Source organism: Chlorocebus sabaeus, chromosome 2 (genome assembly GCF_047675955.1).
Source record: "Chlorocebus sabaeus isolate Y175 chromosome 2, mChlSab1.0.hap1, whole genome shotgun sequence".
Lineage (NCBI taxonomy): Eukaryota > Metazoa > Chordata > Mammalia > Primates > Cercopithecidae > Chlorocebus > Chlorocebus sabaeus.
In genome coordinates this window covers 42,154,501-42,179,078 of record NC_132905.1, presented here as the reverse complement: position 1 = coordinate 42,179,078, position 24,578 = coordinate 42,154,501, and the positions used below count along the sequence as shown (strand labels likewise).

At 46.4% G+C, this 24,578-nt stretch overlaps 1 protein-coding gene across 4 annotated transcripts in view; it reads left to right on the top strand.

Moving 5' to 3' along the window:
• The window catches only part of UQCC1 (ubiquinol-cytochrome c reductase complex assembly factor 1), a 108,230-nt gene extending 85,931 nt beyond the window's left edge, over window positions 1–22,299 (top strand). For all 4 annotated transcript variants that reach the window (XM_007963214.3, XM_007963190.3, XM_007963180.3 and 1 more), the window contains 3 exons: window positions 10,117–10,194; window positions 18,134–18,247; window positions 20,813–22,299. In XM_007963214.3, the coding sequence (XP_007961405.1) occupies window positions 10,117–10,194; window positions 18,134–18,247; window positions 20,813–20,947 (327 nt within the window). In that variant the 3' untranslated portion in view covers window positions 20,948–22,299. The remainder of the gene's footprint in view (window positions 1–10,116; window positions 10,195–18,133; window positions 18,248–20,812) is intronic.
• The last annotated feature ends 2,279 nt before the right edge of the window (window positions 22,300–24,578 follow it).

Here is a 24,578-nt window from a genome sequence, read left to right as displayed (position 1 = left end):
CTTTAATATACACATGGTTAAGTCACAGATTGAAATGACTGTCTGAGAAGAACTGTTTATAACTGAGATTTCCTTTATCGTGGTAAAATATACATATGTAATATTTATCATTTTGACCGTTCATAAATGCTTGATTCAGTGGCATTAAGTACATTCGCAGTGTTTTGTAACAATCATCTATACCCAAAACGTTTTCATTATCCCCAACAAAAACTCTGTGCCCATTAAATAATAATTTTCCCTTTCTTCCTTCCATCAGCCCCAGGTAGACTATTCTACTTTCTGTCTCTGAAGGTGCCTAAGTACCTCATATAAATCAAATTATACAACATTTGTCCTCCCGTGTCTGACTTATTTCATTAAGCATAATGCATTTATGAGTGCGTTTTTAAGGTCCATCCATGTTATAGCATATCTCAAAATTTCATGCCTTTTTATGACTGAATAATATCCCTTGGTATATGTGTACCACATTTTGTTTCTCCCTGTCATTGGATACTTGGGTTGTTTCCACCTTTTGGCTGTCATAAATAATACTACTATGAAAATTGGTGTGCAAATATATTGGTTCCAATTCCTGCTTTCAATTCTTTTGGATATATAGTTAGGAGTGGGATTGCTGGGCCATACAGTAGTTCTATGTTCAGCCTTTTGAGAAACCACCAAACTGTTTTTCCACAGTGACTGTACCATTTTACATTTTCTTCAGCAATGCATGAGGGTTTCAGTTTTTCTACATCCTTGGCAATACTTATTTTTCTTTTCTTTTTAAATTATAGCCATCCTAGTGGGTGTAAATGGAATTATCTTGCTCAGCCAGGTGCGGTGGCTTACGCCTGTAATCCCAGCACTTTGGGAGGCCAAGGCGGGCGGATCACAAGTTCGGGAGATTGAGACCATCCTGGCTAACACAGTGAAACCCCGTCTCTACTAAAAATGCAAAAAATTAGCCGGGCGTGGAGGCGGGCGCCTGTATTCCCAGCTACTCGGGAGGCTGAGACAGGAGGAAAATGCCGTGAACCCAGGAGGTGGAGCTTGCAGTGAGCCGAGATCGCGCTACTGCACTCCAGCCTGGGCGAGCGTGTGAGACTCCATCTCAAAAAAAAAAAAAAAAAAATTTGCTGGGTGTGGTGGTGCGTGCCTGTAATCCCAGCTACTCGGGAGGCTGACTTTAGCTAATTTAAGCAAGCAAAGTATTTATTGGAAGGTAACTAAGGCTCACAGAATGGAGAGTTTAATAACAGGGCTCAGGAAGGAAAGATACAGGGCAGCTAAGTGATCTTAGCAATAGGAACTTATGTATAGTCTCTTTGGGGTGACCCAATTTTACTATTTTATTTATTATTTTTTAGAGATGAGGTCTTGCTGTGTTGGCCAGGTTGGTCTTTAATTCTTGGCCTCAAGCAGTCCTCCCGCCATGGCCTCCCAAAGTGCTAGGATTACAGGCATGAGCCACCGTGTCCTGCCAAGGGTGATCCAACTTTAGCTTCCTTTCATATTTGTTTTTTTCTGCTCTCAGAAGCAAGAGTCTGATTAGCTAAGCTTCAGCTATGTGTCCATCTCTGCGATGAGGGGACAGCATTCTAGGATCAACAGCCTGCCAACTCATGGAACTGGGGAAGAGTAGGTCCTGAACATAAGGAAGAAATGCAGAGAGAGATAGAGACCTCAGTGTCGGAGTACTTCTAAGATCTACTGATCCATTGAGGCAGATGATGGAGGCAACCTAACCAATCCATGGAATAGCCTCTGGGTGTTTCTGTTGGCCATAGAATCTTGAACACCCTGGCCTGTGACCAGTGCCAACCCATTGTAACCATATATATCTGACATTCTTCCTTGAAACCTCTCTGGTTTCTCCATGTTCATTCTTAAGTATGGTTGCTAAGACAAAGACTTTTGACTATTAAAATAAATGAGGAAAGAAAACTTTTTGACCTTTGCATATGACTTTTCCTTTAATATAGGTAATAATAATTACCTTTTCATATTTCTGATTTATCTGTTCGTGAGGGAGATTTGCTCTGGTATGCTATTACGTTTACTTGGCCAGACCCTTGCTACATCTTGTTATTTTTTTTATTTTGATATAGACATAATACTGTGCATTTGACCTTGTCGAATCTCATCTTCTTTTTAAGGACAGTTTTTCTAAATTTAAAAAGAGTCTGTTTTACTCTTGCTTTCCAAAGTGCAGAAATGAGCAATTTTAGCTTTGTGCTTGTATAGTTCTTCCGTTTCTCGTATGACTCATCAGAAGCAGAAAGGTGTGATGGCTTAGACAGTAGATTTAGAGACTGGCCATCTGAGTTAAAAGTCCCAGCACTGTCACTTACAAGCAGGATGTGATCTGATTGCAAGTCACTTAACATTTTTTTTTCTTTTTCCTTTTTTTGAGACAGAGTCTTGCTCAGTTGCCAGGCTGGAGTGCAGTGGCATAATCTCGACTCACTGCAACCTCTGCCTCTCGGGTTCAATGATTCCCCTGCCTCAGCCTCCTGAGTAGCTGGGACTACAGGTGCACGTCACCATGCCCGGCTAATTTTTTTGTATTTTAGTAGAGATGGGGTTTCACTATGTTGGCCAGGCTGGTCTCGAACTCCTGACCTCAGGTTATCTGCCTGCCTCAGCCTCCCAAAGTGCTGAGATTACAGGCATGAGCCACGTTTGAGCTTCTGTTTCCTTGTTGATAGAGTCAGGACAACAATAGCAGTTTGGCTGTGAGCTCCTCGAGGGCAGGGTTGTGGTTGTGAGGCACAAATAAGATCATAAAATGAAAATATTATCAACTGCATTGTGTAATCGTTGTTACCACCATGACTGCCATCATTATTATCAGTACAGATTTTAGATAGTCCCCAGGATTATTTCCTTTAGGACTCCGCACCATCAGTGCTGTTGTTAAAACTGCGACTCTTTCAAGCCAGGTGTTGGCTTCTCTAATGAGTATGCCTGAGACTTGTCATGTGGTATACTATAAAAAGCTTCCAGAAACCAAAGTAGATTATAGCTGTAATATTCCCCTTATTCAAATGCCCTAAAGAGAAGAAAATTAAATAGCCATGGTAGTTTGATCATCTCAGAACCTTAATGTACCTCATCAGCTCCTTTTGAAGATGATTGTAGACTTAATATTATGTGTTTGCATGTTTTCTCAGCTGGACAAATGACTAGAATTTCTGAGGACATACATCTTTTCTCTCTTGGCTATTTTCCAAGCCTGAGGGAAGGACTGCTGTACTCCGTGACTGTATAGAAATTAGGGCTACTGGTTCTGCAATTCTGTCTGCCAACCATATCCCTTGTTTTTCAGGACATTATCAGGCTACGCAGTCTTGAACATGTAGATCCCAAGCAGCAAAACAGGAATTTTCAAAATAAATAAGAAAGGGATTCGTATTATTATTATTGTGTTGTAGAGACAGGACCTCACTTTGTTGTCTAGGCTGGTCTTGAACTCCTGGCCTCAAGTGATCCACCTGCTTTGGCCTTGCAAAGCATGGGGATTATACATGTAAGCCACTTTGCCCAGCCAAGAAGGGAATATTTTTAAAAAGCATGTCATCATATAGCAAACTTCCCTTGTACATTAAAAGTTTGAAATGTTTAAAATGGATTTTAAAATGGATCTCCTCATGCTGAGTTTAGGTTGGCCTTTCATCGCAACGGGAACATACTTTATTTAAATGTTCACATTATTTTATAAAAAGAAAGAAATTGTCTTTCATTTGAAATATTCTTCTTTTTATTCTTGGTATTAACAATTTTCTCTGGAACTGCCCGATATGTGTGTGTGTATGCGTGTGCGCGCACACACATACACACACACACACAGAGTTTGGTTTGTATTTTGTCATCATTGCTAAAACACCCTCAATAGATCTCTCAGTCATAATGCATGTGAGTAACAGGTAGACTTTTTTGTTTGGTCTCTCCATGTCCCCGTCTCTTGTCTATCTACTCTTACTCTAAGTATCTCATAAAATATTCCACAGTGGGCTAATTTCTAACCTGAACTTTAAATAGGCTAGCTGATGTTCAGTGCACATCAGCCTGTTGCCACACAATGACTGTAGAACATGGCGTTGGCACTGCAAAGCATGGGTGGTGGCATTACTGTCTACTGCAGCACAGCTAAAACATGACCTACAATCTTGTGTTGCATTGTTGCCTTATGATGAATTTGATATAGTCCTTAGGCTTCAGCCAGCAACTCTGGCTGTCCTTTGTCATTCATTCATTCCAGCAAATTCTTAGTCTGCTGCTGTTAGCAACTTTGCTTCAAGCCAGTAACCTTAAAGCTTATTCTCACCTTCGTGCTTATCAGTGTTTTCCATGCCAACTTTCTTCTATTTTCCCACCCCCCACCCCACCATAATTACACCCACTCCCAACCTCAGGTTTTCCCAGGAGTGGAGCTTGGCTATCCTAGGAATATCAGATGTATTAGTAACTGGCCACTGATGACCCATCTGGTGGGTGTCTCTAGCTGCCACTGGAACTGGAATCTCTGAGTTGTGTTTACCCAGGACCACACTGGCATTTCTTTCTTCTGCCTCTGCAGATAGCCTGAGCTATGGGGCACAGGAAGGGGCAGCTACATTCATTCCGGTGTCTGTTCCAACACAGTTAGGCACTGGAGTTGGATTGCTCTGTATTCTTATCTTGACCTCACTATTTCTTAGCTGTCTAACTTTAACTTTCCCAAACATCAGATTCCTCTTCTCTAAAGCAGAGACAGTAACAGTTCCTGTCTCTTAGAGTCCTTGGGAAGGTTTAAGTGGCTAATGTGTAAAGTTGTAACACAGTTATTGGCACTTGGTAAATAATGAATGATGGGGTCCGTCTCCAGACTTGAATCACTTTGGGGCACCTGTAGACTGGTGAGAGAGCAGACTTAGTAGAGAAAATAGTATGTGTGCTAAGTCTTAGAGGATAAGGAGTTAGCATCCCTTCCATCAGTGGATAAAGAAGAGAAGGATTCCTGGCAGCAGTGTGACTAAGAAATAGACGAGAACATGATGTATCTGTGCACATACTTTACTGACTGCAGGGTGAGGTACAGTAGGGAGGCAAGAGGAGGGGAGGCAGAAACAATGGCCAAGAGCAGATCACTAGAAGCCTTGCAGAGTTCACGGAGGAGTTAAAACTTGATCTCCCGTCAGTCCCTATATCCACATAGTCTGGTTCCTCTGTTAAGCAGTCACATAAATATCTTTAAGAGCAGCAACAGTGAAAAGGGGAAAGAGAGCAGCGAATTGGCCTCGAATGAACTGGCATCTCTTTAAAGCTAATATTCCTCCTTGAGAATGCTACTTTAATTAAACATGTGCCCTGCAAGATTCATTATTGCCTTACTTGTGTTCCCTGTTGGTTGTCTCATTCATTAATCTGCTGATTAGTAACCCTGAACTCTTGTATCCCCTCCTTTTTTTTTGCATTCCCTTTTTAATATACTATGCTGTTTCCCCTGGGACATAAACTCCAGGACCTGTCCCTGGCCTGCTCATGTTTGTTTTCTTTGCCCCTTGTGCCTGCCTCTGCTATAACATTTGTAGTATGTGTTAAGTAATCCTTAAGGTAACATTTTTATTATGTCATAAAAAGTGCATGGCAAATATATTATAACTCATGGACTTTGTTTAAAAATGAACGGATAATTTATTGAGTGTGTTACATGAGCCTCACTCCCCTCCCCATTTCAGCTGAGACCTGCTGCTCATTTAGCCGAGCCTCCTATTGAGTGCTCCCTCCCTGTGACATGCTGGGAAAGCAGGCCCATGGTTGGCTAGAAGTGACATCATAGTTTATGTACTCAATAAAAATTTAATTAAGTCATTACAGGAATTGCAGTCATCATTTAACCCTCTGATTTCTTCTGTTTAGTTTATTATTAAACATTCAGTAATACCAGTCACTGAATCCTGATGGCTTATAAAATATCTGCATGAATTTTAATGGCTTAAATAAATGGGAAAATATGAGTAACTGATATAAAAGGAACCTTTTCCTTGTGGCGTTGTATGTATGGGTTTTTATGAAAAGCAAAGCATTATGGAAAGGATGAGTTTAATAAGAGAACAGCCCAACACTATCTGGGAGGAGTTTCTCTTCTGCTGGGTGCAGCTGTGTAGTCATGGGCAGAGTGCTCCATATGGTGTGATCTGGCAGTGGAGAGGCGGGGAACCTGCACACCAGCAACCAAAAACTTAAATGAGGGACTAAAATCCAGCAGGGATTCACCAGAGCGAATACCCCACTCCCCTTGGCTGCTGAACTAGCTAGAAGGGCCCCGCCAAGTGAGTCCGGTAGTTGAGGAAGCTGCTGTCACTTGCCCTCACCTGTTGCCCTGCAGATCATGTGTCTGTGCTGATTGCACTTTCACCCTCTTCCAGGAAGGGCCCTTTTCATAATCTAATCCAGCCTGGGTGATGATTTCTGAAAAGCATTTCTAGCTGTGGCAGCTTGCCATTGTCTCAGCTAGAGGTGAAGGGAGAGGCAGCTTACAGGTCACTGGAGTTAGAATATAGGACCAGAAGGTCAAGGAGCCTTGCTAGTAAGGAACTCTACTCTTGCGCTCTGTTTTTCCTGGGCAGTAGCCAACCAGAATGCAGGTGTATCCCAAGAGGAGAAAATGTGTTTGTATGTATGTGGGCCTTGCTGGAAAGCAAGAACTGAGGTTTGCAGATGAATGTGTTGGTGATCTCTGGAAATACCCTGCAGATGGTAAAGTAGGAAAAGCACTCACCCAGAAATCAGGTTCTAATCCTGGCTCTGACACTATGATGTGTGACCTTGAATAAGTCTCTTCTTTCTGGGTTTCAGTTCACCCTTTCCTCAAGGGTATTGAGCTAGGTAATCTCTGAGGGCCCTTCCTGCTCCAGAGCTTAAGGGTGTGATACATGACATAAACTAGCTCTGCTAGGCAGGTTCAGTGAATGTTTTCCTCTGAGAGATGCTCCTGCCTTACTGTTTGATATCTCTGATATTGTCCGTTATATTATTATGATATCACTGCGATTATTCCTAACACAGGAGAACAACTCACGTGGGAGTAGGGAGAGCCTCCAAGTGTGGGTATCAGGAGGTTTGAGTTGTAGTCTCATCCTCACATGACAGAAGGAACGACCTCTAGCTCTGGCCTGTTTCTTGACTCTTCCCTTTACCCCAGCCCTTTCTGGAAGATGGGACAGTAGAAGTTTGGCAGTATATGTTTCTGAAATTCCAGAAACACAGAACGTATTCAGCAGGGGGAAAGAAAGAAAGAAGAAGAAAACCCCCCAGAAAACTAGTTGGATAGAACATGCTATGCATAGCGTAGTATACAGGCCCTTGTAAAAATTCAGTTACCAGCAAGCCTGTCTTAGCCCCTGCTCTGGGTTAGGCTCTGGACCAGATGATGGGGGTGCTGAGATTAATCAGACATGGTTCCTATGACCCTTGAGTAGCTCCCAGACTAGTGGGAGAGACAGGTACATAAGCAGCTCTAAACCGTGTGTGTACCCAGGGGAGAAAGTATGCCCAGAGAGCTGTGAGAACACCAAGGATGGATGGCTAATGTGGCCCTGGTTGAAGGTGTGTGGAATAGGTCATGGTTTGCACTCCTACTTACGTCCAGTCTACATTTTCCAGCCTTGAGCTTCACAGTCCTTTCATTTTTGAAAATTATCCATGACTGTAAAGCATTGGAACTGGTTTTGGTTTTATGTAAACAAACCAGAAGTTATTACTTATAATTCCTTACATTTGCAGAGCATTCTGCAGTTTACCAAGGCTTTCAGCATACACATATTATTAAATTAATGAATGAATGCATGCTAACTCACGTGCTTTTCCAAACAGCCCTGTGTGTAGGGCATTTAAAAGAAAAGGGGCCAGGTGCAGTGGCTCATGCCTATAATCCCAGCACTTTGGGAGGTCGAGGCAGGCTGATTGCCTGAGGTCAGGAGTTTGAGACCAGCCTGGCCAACATGGTGAAACCCCATCTCTACTAAAAATACAAAAAAATTAGCCAGGCATGGTGGCAGGTGCCTGTAATCCCAGCTACTCGGGAGGCTGAGGTAGGAGAATTGAGAATCGCTTGAACCTGGGAGGCAGAGGTAGCAGTGAACTGAGATCATGCTGCTGCACTCCAGCTTAGCCAACAGAGCGAGACTCTGTCTCAAAAAAAACAAAAAAGAAAAAAAGAAAAAAAGAAATGGTCTCCGGTTGACTTGCTTAAGATAACATCCTGTGTACATAGCAAAACTATCACTTGAACCCAGGTTTTCTGAGTCTAAATCCAGATCTCCCTTTCTGCATTTCTTCCAACTAGTTATGAGTCACAGGATAAAATCACTCAGTCTTTGATTTGTGACCCAAAGTAAAATTATCCTCCCAGAAGCAGAACCCTGGCAGACTGAAAGGAGCGTGGACTCTGGATTCAGACTAACCTGGATGCTGATCTCAGCTTTATCATGAATTTGCTCTGCGACACAAGGCATCACTTCACCCGGCTGAGTCTCTCACACAGTCACTTATAGTCTGAGTGACTGTAACACATCTACCTCTGAGTTCTGGTGACGATTAGAGGAGATAGTGTCCATAAAGCTCTGGGCCCATGACAGGTACTTGGTAAATGAGATGACCGTGGGCATGGGCACCATCAGAGTTGTTAAGCAGAAATCTTGTTCTCCATATAAAGTTCCAAATGCCTTTTGGCTGTTTCCAAAACCATCAGTTCAGATAGTCAGTGAGTCCTTACTCTGTGCTCTACATTGCACTGGCTTTCTGCTGGGATCCTGAAGAGGAATAAAACGTGGACCCTGCCTTACAGCATGTTACTGTCTGGAGGTCAGAGTTGTTCCCTATTGAAGGCATTCAGCGAACTTCACTCTGGGCCCTGAAGATCCTCCAGGCCAGGCTGTTCCCGAGAGGAGAGAGGAGTTCTACCGGACTCTCAACCATCTCACCAGAATTGCATTTCTAAAACAGTCTCTGAGTTTTTGTTTGTTTGCTTGAGACAGACCCTCATTCTGTTGCCCAGACTGGAGTGCAGTGGCGTGATCTTGGCTCACTGCAGCCTCGGCCTCCCAGGCTCAAGTAATCCACCTCAGCCTCCCAAGTAGCTGGGACTACAGGCATGCACCACTACACCAGGCTAATTTTTGTATTTTTTTTGTAGGGATGGGGTTTCACCATGTTGCCCAGGCTGGTCTCGAACTCCTGGGCTCAAGCAATCTGCCTGCCTTGGCCTCCCAAAGTGCTGGGATTACAGGTGTGAACCACCACCCAGCCAAGATGATCTCTTAACTTTAACATTCTTCCTGCTTCAGAGTTGCCCCTGCTTTGTTCTTCCCTCCTTTCTATAGCCTCAGAGGCCCCCCATTTTCCTCAGCATGTCTCTCACAGTCCTGCCTCTCTCCCTCCTCTTCCCATCTCTGACCACTTCCTTCTCTTTGTTTTTTCATCACAACAAACTCTTGAGTGACCCTTAAGATGTCTCCTAACCTAGTCTCAACATACCTTTCCTGTGATCCTGCCCATTCACCCTCCCTGTCAGTGGCACCCTCCCTGTGCCAGTCATTTTCTTTCCAGCCCCTGCACCTTTGCACACCTCCTTCTGTCTAGAATGCTCTCTCTCCCTCCTCTGTCAAATTCCTCCTCCTCCAAGGTTCACTTAAATGTTACCTCCTGGAGAGCACTTACCAGCTCCCTCAAGCAGGTAAAACTAAAACCCATTTATCACTCAGCATGTTTGGAATAGGATTTGAGGCAACATGTTGCAGTGTAATTATTTTTTATATGCCTATTTTCCTACATTGGACTGAGCTCCTCCAATCAAGAAACCTTTTCTTATACTTGGTTCATAGGATCTAGCACAAAACTAAACATGTGTTTGGGGCTCAGTTCATTAAGCTGACTTGTATAATTTGAGATCAAAACCTAAAAGAAGTTGGCAAATTGGGGAGAATCCTGACAGGTCAGGGAATTGAGAATGGACCGGCAGCTTGACTTGTTAGTGGCTGTCTCTCTGTTCTACTAAGAGTCTGTGATAGCCAAGAGTCAAAGATCATACTTTTTGGGTTTTTTTCATTCTTTCTTTCATACTTTTGTTTTTGCCATTTGTTTCTGTAGGTTAATCCCTATATCCTGAAGAAGAACATGATCCTCATGACAAATCATTTCTATGCAGCGATCTTGGGATATGATGAGGTAAGATCATTTACCAAGGCTTAGGCAGAACAGTGGCCTCCCCCAGCAAAAGCTTTTGATGAGAGCCTCTGAGGGAAGCTGCAGGGACCGTTGTTACTGGCTACCACCATGGCGTAGTATTTATTTCTTCATATTCATCAACTGGGCAGTGAGAATGAATATACTCAGCATGTTTGGGAAATATGCCACATGTATGGGAAAGAAGGCAGTATTTAATATGGTCAAACCATTCAACTGGCATTTGTTGAGTGACTGCTGGGTGCTGGATGGAGGGACAGAGGCAAATGAGACACTGTCTTATCCCCGTGTACTCCCAGAGAGAGGAGGACATTCATGTAAACAGCGTGGTATACACTTTTTTTTTTTTTTTTGGCTGTAATTATGAAAGCAATACATACTCATTTTAAAAGTTTGTAAAACTGGCCGGGCGCAGTGGCTCCCAGCACTTTGGGAGGCTGAGGCAAACGAATCACTTGAGGTTAGGAGATCGAGACCAGCCTGGCCAACATGGTGAAACCCCATCTCTACTAAAAATACAAAAATTAGCCGGGTATGGTGGTGGGTGCCTATAATCCCAGCTACTCCAGAGGCTGAGGCAGGTTAATCGCTTGAACCTGGGAGACAGAGGTTGCAGTGAGCCGAGATCATGCCTCTGCACTCCAGCCTGGGTGACAGAGTGAGACTCTGTCCCAAAAAAAGATAAATAAAAATAAAAGTTTGTAAAGCTGTACATAAATGGTTGAAGTAGAAATTAGAAGACCTGGCTGGGCATGGTGGCTCACGCCTGTAATCCCAACACTTTGGGAGGCCGTGGCGGATGGATCACCTCAGGTCAGGAGTTTGAGATCAGCTTGACCAACGTGATGAAACCCCGTCTCTACTAAAAATACAAAAATTAGCAGGGCATGGTGGCATGCGCCTGTCATCCCACCTGTTTGGGAGGCTGAGGCACGAGAATCGCTTGAACCTGGGAGGCGGAGACTGCAGTGAGCTGAGATTGTGCCACTGCACTCCAGCCTGGGCGACAGAGTGAGACTTGGTCTCAAAAAAAAAAAACAAAAAAAAACAAACCACGAAAAGAGAAGACCTATTTCCTACCCTGCTCCAGACAAAAACTTAATTCCTAGTTTATTGGATGTCCTTCCAAATGTTGTCTGTGCATAGACAAGCACCTTTATCTTTTCCTTCTTTATGCAACTGGAGTTACACTAGACACGTGATTCTGCAACTTGCTTTTTTCACTGAAGTGTGTATCTTGGGTGTCCTTCCACATCAGGACATTTGGATCTATCTCATCTTTTTAAAAAAATTGTAAAATATGCATATCATAAAATGTACAATTTTAACTATTTTTAACTGTATGGTTTAGTAGCATAAAGTACATTCCCATTGCTTTGCACCATCACCACCATTCATCTCCAGAGCTTTTCCATCTTCCAAGCTGAAACTCTGTCCCTATTGAACAATAATTATTCCCTCCTTCCCTCATATCCCCTAGCAACCACCATTCATTTGACTTTATGCCTCTGTGAATTTGACTACTGTAGATAATTCATGTAAGTAGAATCATACAATTTTTGACCTTTTGTGACTGGCTTATTTCACTTAACATAATGCCCTCGAGGTTCATCTATCTCATCTTTTTTCTCCCCAACATTTATTGTGGAGATTTCAAGCATGTAGAAAGAATGGTGTAATGAACACCTGATATTTTAAACTAACCAGATGCTTTTATACTGATTTTATGGTTACCTCCAGATTTAATGCAAGCATGACCCCTCCTGGGAAGCAGTTCCTGAACTTGCTGTGGCTCAGCTCATTCCATCCTCCCTGCACTCTCACAGTGCTTACTATATTCACATTATCTGTCACCCTGGCTGGGTGGGGATTTCTTTTTGGGTAGTGGCAATGCCTACTGTGTTTGCATTTATGTGGCCTGACATAGTGCTTGGCATGTGATAGTCACCGAGTAAGAAATGCACAAAAGGACAAAAGTAAGAAACTGGAGTTCAGATTGGAGGAAATGTTACCAGCCTGAAGATAATAATTAAAGCCAGGAGACAAGCTTACAAAAAAAATCCAGTTAAATGATTTGGTTAGGGTCATAGGACCAGTTAAAATAGGGTCTCCTGATTCCTGTTCTACTAGATATCCTGAATTAGAAGGAAGCATTTAGATTGCATACTATACACATCATTAACTTAACATGAGCTTTTGGTGGTTATGGGATGGGAATTGAGAATTATTGCTCAAGTGTACATATCTTTTTTTTTTCTTTTTTTGAGACAGAGTTTCATTCTTGTTGCCCAGGCTGGAGTGCAATGGCACAATCTCAACTCACCGCAACCTCCACCTCCCAGGTTCAAGCAATTCTCCTGCCTCAGCCTCCCGAGTAGCTAGGATTACAGGCATGCACCAACACGCCCGGCTAATTTTGTATTTTTAGTAGAGGCGGGGTTTCTCCATGTTGAGACTGGTCTCGAACTCCTGACCTCAGGTGATCCGCCTGCCTTGGCCTCCCAAAGTGCTGGGTTTACAAGTGTGAGCCACCGCATCTGGCCTACATATCAATTATAAAAGAGGACGAATTGTAATTATAGAAGCCTTACTATATAGAAAAGGATGAGGCTTAGGAGTGAAGAACTACACCTCTCTATGAGCCTTTGTTTATGGTCTTTATTGCAGGTGGCTCTGTTGGCTCAGTCGATCCTTTCATCAATATTAATAAAAATGTACCGAATTGTTTGTTCCCGGTCCCCCATCCAGTCCATTCTGGCAGAGCCATTTTACCCAACTGTGCCTGACCACAAGAGTCACCTGGAGTGCTTTTAAAATCTAAATCTTTATCACCTCTCTGAAGATTCCAATTCAGTAGGAGTGCTGCCTGGTGGTTCAATATGTCACTCCACGGTGACTTTTAAGAGCAGGAAATTTGGGGAAATATACTAATAACCTGGGACACTTTTTAGAAATATCAGTGTCTGGGTCCTATCCCCCAAAGTTCTGATTTAACTGGTGGAGGTGGACATCTGTAGTTGTAAAAGTTCCCAGGTGATTTTAATGTGCAATTCTAGAAGTTTTTCTTATATTTTAATGTGCCTGTGAGTCACCTAGAGGACCTAGGTACAATTCAGATTCTGACTCAGCAAGTCTGGGGTGGGGCCTGAGATTCTGCATTGCTAACGGCTGCAGGTGATCGGGGTGCAGCCATTTCACAGACCACAATTGGAATCACAAGGTTCTAGAGCTATTTGATACTAAACACATGCAACTATTTTGACTTAAATTAATTAAATAAAATGGAAAATTCAGATCCTCAGATACTCAGTTACTATATGTGGCTACTGTCTTGGACGGTGCAGATACAGAACAGTTCCATAGTCACAAAAAGTTCTGTTGGACAGCGCTGTTGTACAGCAGCCTTTTCCTAGAATCTTGGTTGGATTCTTTCCCCTCACTGGACGCTCTGGGAACCTCCCTGTTTCCTATGACATTAGGTCCAAATTGCTCCCTGAACTTCCAGGCCTTCTGTGAACTGTTGCCATTGCTATGTGCCCTATCTACCTTTATATTTCTTGTGCTCTCTCTTAGGCCGTTTGCCGTACTGCCCCATAGATATGCTGTGTCTGACTGAGACTCTACCTAAAACGAGGGGTTGAGGGCAGTAGCTGAGTCTTGGTCGGCTTTAGGCCCTGGTTCAGGACCTGGCGTACCTTGTAGGCACTCCCTCTGTAAATGTTTTGAACATTTTCTCTTGCTTAGAATAATCTGCAGCTGGCCAGGCACAGTGGCTCACGCCTGTAATCCCAGCACTTTGGGAGGCCGAGGTGGGTGGGTCACCAAGAGTCACAAGGCTAGCCTGACCAACATGGTGAAACCCCGTCTCTACTAAAAAAAAAAAAAAAAAAAGCCAGGCGTGGTGGTGGGCACCTATATTCCTAGCTACTCTGGAGGCTGAGGCAGGAGAATGGCGTGAACCCAGGAGGTGGAGCTTGCAGTAAGCCGAGATCGCACCACTGCACTCCAGCCTGGGCAACAGAGCGAGACTCCATCTCAAAAAAAAAATCCGCAGCTCTACAAATCCTCCCAATTTTTTTTTTTTTTTTTTTTTTTGAGATGGAGTCTCTCTCTGTTGCCAGGCTGTAGTGCAGTGGTGCGATCTTGGCTTACTGCAACCTCTGCCTCCCGGGTTCAAGGGATTCTCCTGCCTCAGCCTCCCAAGTAGCTGGGACTACAGGCAGGTGCCACTGTGCCCGGCTAGTTTTTTTTGTATTTTTAGTAGAGACGGGGTTTCACCATGTTGGCCAGGATGGTCTCGATCTCTTGACCTTGTGATCTGCCCGCCTTGGCCTCCCAAAGTGCTGGGATTACAGGCGTGAGCTACCACGCCCGGCTCAATTCTCCCAATTCTTAAAGGCCCCCTTCTTCAGAAAGGTTTCCCTGACCTCTCTGGCTGTCTTGTGTTTTTACTGTGAATTTCAACACCCATCCATCTATTCATTATCCATTTAACAGGTAGCTTTTGAGTGTCTACCATGTGTGATACATGAAAATACATTGGTGCATAAAACAAACATGGTCTGGCTCTTTCCCACTGGAGCTTACCTTCTAATTGAGAGACATAGTAAACAAGTAACAGATAAACAAGCAATAAATATCTAACTACAATACAGTGCAGTGAGAGAGAATAACAGGGGGAATGACTTAGTGTGGACCAGGAAGGTCTCTCTGAGGAGTTGTCATAAAAGCTAAGACTGTAGAACAAGGAGGCAGCCATGTAGAGTATAGCTGAGTCTCACTCTGCAGCTTGGCATGGGTTCATTCTCCAGGATATTACTCTGTGCTGCTGTTAGATGTGCACTGATTTTGTCCCTTCAGCTAGATTGCAAGTTCCCTGAGAGCTCAGACCATATTGCGGTGACTCTTGTGTTCCTGTCATTATGCTGAGCACATAGTGATGTCAAATCAATCTTCACTGAGTGGAACTCTGCCACTCTAAACCGTTAATCAGAACCAGAACCCTCCAAAACCAAAACAATCCCCTTGGCTTCCTCTCAGTTACTCTAGACGTAGGTGTCTTAATTTCTGAAGGATGCTTTGTTGTGTTGTGAGGGAAAACAAGTAGGCACCTGATTAGATTGGGTGGAAATTATAGTGTGTCCTCATGTTTGGTTCCCAGGACCCTTCTTCCTTTTCTGCTTTCTTAGTTTGAAATATGCACCCTCAGATTAGTCTCATTTGTTTTCACTGCCTTACGCTAGCAGTGTGGTGGGAAGAAGGCTGATGTTGTGTTCGTTAATTTATTCAGCCATTCTTTTCTTTTTTCTGAGACAGGGTCTCACTGTTGCCCAGGCTGGAGTGCAGCAGTGTGATCACAGCTCACTGTATCCTCGACCTCCCCAGGCCCAGGTGATCATCCCGCCTCATCCCTCCCGAGTCGACTCGTGTGCCACCATGCCTGGCTAATTTTTATATTTTTTGTGGAAACAATTTCACCATGTTGTCCGAGCTGGTCTTGAACTCCTGGGCTCAAGTGATCCACCCAGCTTGGCCTCCCAAAATGCTGGGTATTCAGCCATTCTGATTGCTCTCCCACTCTATGTTCTGTGTTCTGACTAGAGTGGGTCAGTCACCATCCCCCACCTCATCATTGCATGCTAGTTCTAGTTTAGTCATCAGTTAGCTAGTCTCTAAGCCTCAGTTTACTTATCTTTCAAATGGGGATACAGGCCAGGTGCGGTGGCTCACGCCTGTAATCCCAGCACTTGGGAGGCCAAAGCGAGCAGATCACTTGAGGTCAGGAGTTCGAGACCACCCTGGCCAACATGGTGAAACCCCGTCTCTACTAAAAATACAAAAAATTAGCCGGGTACAGTGGCGCATGCCCGTAGTCCCCAGCCACTCGGGAGGCTGAGGCAGGAGAATCACTTGAACTTGGGAAGCAGAGGTTGCATTGAGCCAAGATCACGCCACTGCACTTCAGCCTGGGTAACAGAGTGAGACTCCATCTCAAAACAAAGCAAAGCAAAGCAAATGCGAATATCTGTTCTACTTGGCATACATAATCATTAGGAGCCAGGTGTGTGAGGGAACCCTAACAGTCTGGAACAGTTGGGTTGTTCTCACTATTAGTGAGTCCTGAGTCATCCTTTTCTTTCTGATGGCTCAGGAATTCCTGATTATGGAGTTGCCCCTTCCCAGCCATCTCACCCGCTGCTAAAGTTGCCTATTTTCCCATTCTGAGCTCTGCCCATTCTCCAGGTCCCCATAACACCCACTCCCAATCCCATTCCTTTCTGCACAGCACATGTGGGTTGCTGCCAGCAGTGCTCTGGCATGTGCCCAGGCACAGTAGACACAGGCATGCTGTTGTGCTAGCAAATCGTTTGCAGAAGGGTGATGTGCCTGAGCTTGTCCTCTGCTCCTTTCCCCATCTGCCAAAAGAAGCCAGTTTTCCTGACTCAGCCATTGTGCCAGGACAGTCCTAAGCTGTGGAACTGTAAGGAGTGTTTATCAGAGAGCATTTGGAACAGGTGGAATGTTTTTCTACCAAACTGTCAGCACCCCATACTGGACATGGCCCTTCCTGGCAGCAGGCCTGGAGCCAGACCTCATATACCACAATGCCCAAGAGGACAGACCACAATATAATGTCAAATAAAGTGATCCTGGGTCTTTGCCTAATGTTTACCACTTACAGAGCCATTCATGGCCAGTATCTCTTAATTCTCACAACTCTGTGGGATGGGTATTATTAGGCTTGTTTAACTCATGAAAAACTGAGGCTCAGGAATGGCTAATAGCTTCTCAAAGGCCACACGGCCATCAAATAACAGAGCTGGCATTTGAACTCTGTGCTCTGGCTCCCAGACCCCACTGTTTTGACTATATCCCAGCTGTCTGCCAAAGCATACTCCTAATCTTTGTATCCAATAGATTACACTTAACAAGTAGTTCAAGAATGCTGTAAGTAGAACAGGTAACTTCATCTGTTTTTAAGAAGTACAAGATTGAGACTTTGGTTTAGTCAACTGCCACCATCACTGATCTTGGCAGAGGTGGAACTAGGACTTGATCTGCCTTCTGACTTCAAGTCAGCACATCGATTCTACACGCTACCTTGGCACCTGGACAGAGCAACTTCTCAGGGCCTGCTCCATCAGTCACCTTCACCCCAGGAAGCAAGACTCTCAACCCTCCCTCCTCTAGAGGTCCAAGCTAGAAAATGTCCTTAGCTGGTGGCTGGGGCTCTCATTTTGCTCTGTAATCTTTGAGCTTCCCAACAGAAGTCTCCTCTGTGCCAAAAGAGGCAGTGTTAGGCACACACACACATGCAGGCTCTGAGCCTGGCCCTCTGTGGCCCCAGCAATCCTGCTGAACATCCTGTTCCTCTACTTAGGGAGAGGCTGGGCCCAGAGTTGGGTAACAGTGAAGACAAGGTAGCTGGCTCCCTTCCCCAAAGAGCCAGTTGCCTTGCAGATATATGTCCTTGGACCAAGCAAGAAGGCACAGTCCATGCCCACCTCCATTCCTGGGAGAAAAATACATTCACAATATTCCCAGCCCATGCCCTGTGGACAGCAAGGGGAACATTGCTGCTACTGTTTCTCTTCTTGGCCTCTCAAGCGTTGCCTGGGCCAGGCGCAGTACGGAGTAGAGGGAGCTGTGCCTGAGTCCCCACTCTGCATCACCTAACTAGTAGCTTGGCCCCTCTGGACCCCCTGTTCTCCCTCTGTATGTAATAAAATGAAGGGACTGGGCCAGATGCCCTTGTAAGACCCCTTCCACCTCTACTGTGTGACTACCCCATTTTCCTCTTATGTGTGGAGGGTCCTTCTGAGCCGGTTCCATGGTTGCTAGCATGTTCACAGTATCCCTAGCGTCTGTGTCCTGGCTCTGTGGATCCCTCCGGAGACCATTGCTGTGCTGTGTGTTCCAGGGGATCCTTTCAGATGATCATGGGCTGGCCGCTGCCCTCTGGAGAACCTTCTTCAACGGGAAATGTGAAGACCCTCGACATCTTGAATTGCTGGTAGAGTATGTGAGGAAACAGGTGAGCGACCCTTTCCCTCCCCTCCCAAGTCCTGGCAACAGTGGGCCCTCCTCTTGGGCTTTCAGGGGATCATGAGAGGTTGAGTTACCAAGGAGCAGTCTGAGAGAATTCTGACCAGATCACATCAGCTAGACGCTGAAGAAGGAGCGCCTTCTGTATGTCCAACCATGAACTGGGCCAGGGAGCGGGAAATGGGAAGAAAGAGAAAGGGGCATCAAGTAGTCTCCTGCTCTCAGGAACTTTGAGTCATTCATTCACTGTGCACCTCATTGTCTACTATGCGTCCAGTGCTATGCTAGCAGCTGGGCCCACAGAGTCCTGGCAGATATGAGCACGGGCAGCCGCCCGCTGTGGACCCCTTCTCTACCCACTTGGATTTGTTTCCTGCTCCTGATTTCCAGCAGGACTGGGCAGCAGGCAGCATTTCACAGACAGCCTCTTCCTGCTAGATGCTGTCCATGGTCAAGCAGGGTCCCCCCACTTCAGTTTCTCACCCCTCTGGCTCCCCTGGGCTCCCCGACATCGAAGCTTCTAGGAGAAAGCTCTGTAGTGGGGGCTGCTTACCCATGTAGCTCTTCTCAAGCCCAGGGAATTAATTCCTTGGCCTCCCTGCCCTCAGATCTTGTATTGATGGGAGACTCATACTTGATAGATGAGTGAGCTGACTGGCAGGGAAGAGGACATAGAGGCTCTTCCAGGGCTTCCCAGTGAGTCAGCCTGCACAGCTGCCCTAGGGCCCCAAGCTGCGTGATTCATGTGGCCACTGAGGCCTCAGCTGCCTCAGACAACTCAGGCTGTGCCATGAGTCACACCTTTGCTTCATGACCTGGCCCCTGGAGCTGAAGGGGTGTCACCCCACAGTTACTCTCTTGTTCACTTGTATCCATGGTCTTCAAGCCTCCAACAACCAGGAAAGGCAAGGCTGGAGCTCAGCTCTTGAGAAGACAGGGCCCATAGGACTAGCTTGTAAACTGCTGGAAAAACCGCATACTGGGGCTCTGCAGACCCACAGGGTAGAGAATCCCAGGAGCCAGGACTCCTGTTTGACCACTCTTCAAATCTGCCAGAGCCAGGGAGAAGGCATGGCATGGCCAGAGGGCCCCACCCACAGAGAATTCTCATACTACCTGTTGACTGGCCTCACCCTCAGACAGGAGTAGCAATTCGCAAAGCAGATGCTGTGTTTTCTGAGAGACCTGCCCAGTATTTCCATCTGCCATGGTGGGCTTGTGCCAGAAGCCACAACAAGACACACCTGGGACTTCTCTGAGGGCCCTCTAGGAAGGGGCTGCCACAACCATTGTCCCTACAAGAGGTCCCATGTGGCCCCAGTGAGAGGCAGTGGAAAAACAGCGAAGGGGCTCTTGGGAAATCAGGGAGCTTTTGTGGGGACCCAGTTATGTTGGCAAAACCTTTTGAGCACCTGCTGCTCCAGGCACTCTTGGGAAAGCAAGGAGTAATAAGACCCAGTCCTGCCCTCGAGGGGCCAGCTCATGGTTTGGTGAGGAAGCCCAGGCACATGGCTAACCCTGGAGTAAGCCAGCCCATAATGTGATACAGAGAGGGCAGAGTGCTGAAGGCCGGGAAAGGAAGAGCAGGAGCTGGACCTTGAGCAGACTGCTTGGTGTGGCCAATGGCCCAAGAGCCAACCACAGGTCTTGTTGAGATTTTCAACCCAGGAGGTGGGCAGAGTGGTGGCACTGGGGACAGAAATGGAGTCACTGTAAGGAGGAGTGGGCTTTAGGGAAGACATGGCAGGGCAGGTGGGAATCCAGAGCTGAGGCGCGTGCGAGAGGCTGGGGTTGAGTTCAAGTGTCAGCAGCTGGAAGCAGAAGCAACCGGAATGGTGGATTCTTGGAAGGAGGAATGACCTAAAGCCTAAGATGAAGCCTCCTGGCCTTGCAGCAGTGGCTTCTCTGGATGATGACCATTTTAATGGCAGAGCTGTCTGCCCCTACTGTCCTAGAGGGGTGATACTAGGGCCTACTGACCAGGGGCCCACTAGAGGACAACAGAGGCATACATATGCTTAAAGTGTGAGTGACTAGCACTGCATATATGAATCTCTTCATGTGTCCTGTGAGGTACCTGTTTCTATCCCCTCTCTCAGACAAGGGAACTTAAATCTCAGAGAGGGGAAGCGGCCACCCTGGATAGCAGCACTGGGAAGGGACAGAATCAGGACTGTCACGCGGCAGCTCTGGGGTGGACAGCATGGCTGTGTGCGCTGCAAGCCCTGACTTCCTGGCCTGCAGGAGCTGTCTAGGGAGGTCATGTAGGGGAGAAGTATCCTTGGGAGATGTGTGTCCATCTCCATTCAGAGGTGTGATAGGGAATTCCCTAACCACCCCCCCGCCCCCAGCTCCCCAGTGATTGCTTTCTCCAAACCACCTTAGTGAATTTATCTAGATCAGAGATGGCTTGGCCTGGGACCTGGGATGGTCAGAAACCCCCCTCATGCCCCGTCCCCTTCCTTCCTCTCCTCTGGGAGGCTAGTTCCTGATGCTGGCTCCTCACGTCTGTCCTGCCTCTGTTGCTTCCTCCTTCCCGCTCCTGTGGTTGCAGATGCAGTACCTGGATTCCATGAACGGGGAGGATCTGCTTCTGACAGGGGAGGTGAGCTGGCGCCCTCTAGTGGAGAAGAATCCTCAGAGCATCCTGAAGCCCCATTCTCCCACTTACAACGACGAGGGACTTTGATGGGCTGGGCCCTCTGCACGGCTGGCCAGCTGGCTTCGAGGAACCGCCAGGAGAGAAGTGCCTGTTGGTCCAGGACCCCGCAGAGAGTGGCCTGAACTGACCTCTGAACAGCATCTGTCAAATAACCTGGCCCCATTTGTGTTGAGTTTCCTATTAGTGTGCCCAGGAGTCTGATCTGCTGGGATACAGGGATGGGAGAACCCCTAGCTCTCCCGCGTGTCCTCTCCCTCGGGAAGCCCCGAGTGAGAGTCCCCCAGCACACAGTCCCCAACCCCCTCCAGCAGCTACCTGTGACTGACAGCTTTTCCCAAGGCCGAGGAAGGGATGGCGTAGGTTCAAAAGGGAAACCCCCCAGGGCCTGCTGTGGCCTAGGAGTGGACTGTAATGCTGCGGAGTCTGGACGGCGACCATGCGTTGTCCCTCGGCTTCCAGCCATGGGGTTGAGTTGGCCATTAAAAGAAACAGACTTCTCTCTACCATGGCCCTTCTTTATTCCAGGGACTTAGAAACTTGCCTGAGTTGGTGGATGCGGTAGTGAGGGCACCACCCAGCTCAGTTAGTGACGGAGAAAGGGAAGAGGCTGGGATGGTCTCTGCTGCTGCTCTTGCCTCTAGTTCATGGAGATGTGTCTCTGTTCAGGCCAAGGCACAGCCAGCCAGGCCCCTCGTCTGGGACCCAGGAGGCCTCTGATGACCAAGGGCTTTCACATCCTACGTCATTTGGAAGGAGGCCTTGAGAACAAAGTCACCTTTGTCACAGTGAACTGAATGAGGAACATGCTGTCTCCTCTCTTGGCCTCCCCTTTCATGAGATATTAGGGAGAAGAGAACATTCCTCCTGGCTTAGTTGTAGCAGACCCAGACCTGTGCCCAGCTTTGGGCCCCCTTCCCAACTTCTGAAGCACGTGCTGCAGAGCCTCCTTAGTCTGAGCACCTGAGGACCAGCCCCTCCTCCCTCAGTGCAGGTCATCTCTTGGGGGATTTTCTTAAAGTGAAGAAAGGGAGTGGGGAGCCATATTGCCCCTTCCTCCCCCATCAAACTTCCTTCATTTAACTTGCTATAAAATGAGTCATATAAAGAAACTCTATATGGGTGAGGTATATCCCACTTCTGTGAAAACATTACAAATCAAACCGCCTTCTCTCAGTTTATTTAAGATGCTTTTGTTGCGAGCGGAGCTCTAGAGTGAAGCCTCCTGTGTGTGTGTGAGATAATAACACCTTGTAACTCATTACAGCTGGGCACTATTTACATAAACCAGAGCTGAGCCAGGCAGGAATTTGCTGATTAATTTATTTTTAATGGAGTGAAGTATACCATGCACCAAAATAAACTTTACTGTGTGTACCTAACTGCTCCTGGAATGGATGGAAAAATTAATGGAACAGATTTTGGCTCCCAACTCTACACATTAATTCATATATAAAAGTTATTTGAGCGTTAACCCATTTGCTGCCCAGGGTAGCTCCCCAGCCACAGATCCCAGCCCATGGCACCAGTTCAGCTACCGGGCTTGCTTTAGAATCCTGGAAGCTCAGATTTGGAAGGAACTTGAAAGGTCATTGGGTCCAGCCCTGGTCCAGCACCTGACTCCCCTTCTTAGCATCCCGGTCAGCCAGTGTTCATGCAGGCCCTGGGTGAATCCCTCCAGCAGCTGACGGTCCCTGCCTAGAGAGCTAGTCCTGTCTGCTCAGGACTTTGTGGTCGTGAAACACAGTAACTTGCAGTATGGAGCTGCCTTTGAAGGAGCAAGATTGGATCTGTCATGTCTGATGTCGGTGAGCCCTCACTTCCTGGCCGTCAGCACCTTGCCCTGACTCTGCCAACCCCCTCCCCTTAAGATCTATTCCAGGCTCCTTGGAGGCTGTCTTTATTCTTGGTTTGGCCTCTGCCTCCATTCCTGGTTTTATGATTCTACCCATCTTTTCTCTGAGCACACTGAACCTTTTGGGGTTACCTGGAGAGATCATGCTATGTGTCCTCTATCTAGAACCTTCGTCCCTCTCTCTCCTGTCACCTCCAGGTACAGGCACACTATCCGTGCTGCTCCCCACATGGTTCTCTGCTCTGGAGCACTTACCTTTTCATTTTTGTAGAGACAGGTTCTCACTATGTTGATCCTCCCACTTTGCCTTCCCAAAGTGCTAGGATTATAGGCATGAGCCACCACACCTGGCCCTGATAGCACTTACCTTACCAGGTTGAAATGATTTTTTTACCCACCTCCCACACTGTACTGTGAGCCGCCTCAGTGTGGAGTGGACACTGTGTGTTGGTCACCGTTGTTTTTCCAGTTCTCAGCCGAATGCCTGGTTCATTATCAGCATCAGTATATACTTGGATAAATGAAATAATGAATGTGTGACTAAATCACCAAGTGTTATCAGTACAACCCCAACCAAAAAGCCCCCTTCTGGGCCGGGCGCGGTGGCTCAAGCCTGTAATCCCAGCACTTTGGGAGGCCGAGACGGGCGGATCATGAGGTCAGGAGATGGAGACCATCCTGGCGAACACGGTGAAACCCCGCCTCTCCTAAAAATACAAAAAGCTAGCCGGGCGTGGTGGTGGGCGCCTGTAGTCCCAGCTACTTGGGAGGCTGAGGCAGGAGAATGGTGTGAACCCAGGAGGTGGAGCTTGCAGAGTGAGCTGAGATCGCAGCACTGCACTCCAGCCTGGGCAACGGAGCAAGACTCCGTCTCAAAACAACAACAACAACAAAAAACCAAAAAGCCCCCTTCGGGACCATTCTCAGTGTGACCCATACAGTTCCACTTATTTTAACAATATTGAGTACTTCCTTTGGTCTTAGCATAGGAACCAAAATGGAAAGTTCTTTCCATAGCTAAGAGTTTTTCTAATGTAAATCATTATTGTATGAAACAAGGGAAGGACACAATTTCTTGCCTTCAGGGAGCCTCCTTTGTAGGAATGATTTTGTCATTTATTAATATTTGTATTCTGTATTCTTCCAGAAAAGATCACAGCAAATTAAGAGACATAGTTTATAATAAAATTGTAGGCTGGGCGCAGCGGCTCATGCCTGTAATCCTGACACTTTGGGAGGCCGAAGTGGGCAGATTGGTTAAGTCCAGGAGTTCGAGACCAGCCTGGGCAATACAGTGAGACCTTGTCTCTACAAAAAATGAGCTGGGTGTGGTGACATGAGCCTGTAGTCCCAGCTACTCAGGAGGCTGAGGTAGGAGGATCACCTGAGCCTGGGAGGTGGGGGTTGCAGTGAGCTGAGATTGTGCCACCACACTCCAGCCTGGGTGACAGAGTGAGATCCTGTCTCAAAAAAAAAAAAACCTTAAAGTTTAAAAGATCAGATCCAGGTATTGGGAGGGAAAAGAGGGAAAATAATTATGTTAGAAAACCTGGACTGCTAATGAGCAACCTTCATATGACTTTTTAAAAATTTTATAAAATACTGTAAATGCATTGTCTCACAACAATCAGGTAAAACAGGTGTTATCCTCATCATTTTTATTATCCCTTTAACACAAGTGAGGGAACTGAAGCTTAAGAGGGGCCTAGAGAGAGTGACTGAGGGTACGAAGGGGCCAAGAGTGCTCCAGCCCACGACAGACCCCGGGGCCCCTGCTTTGTCCTCATGTCACACTGCCTCCCTCCC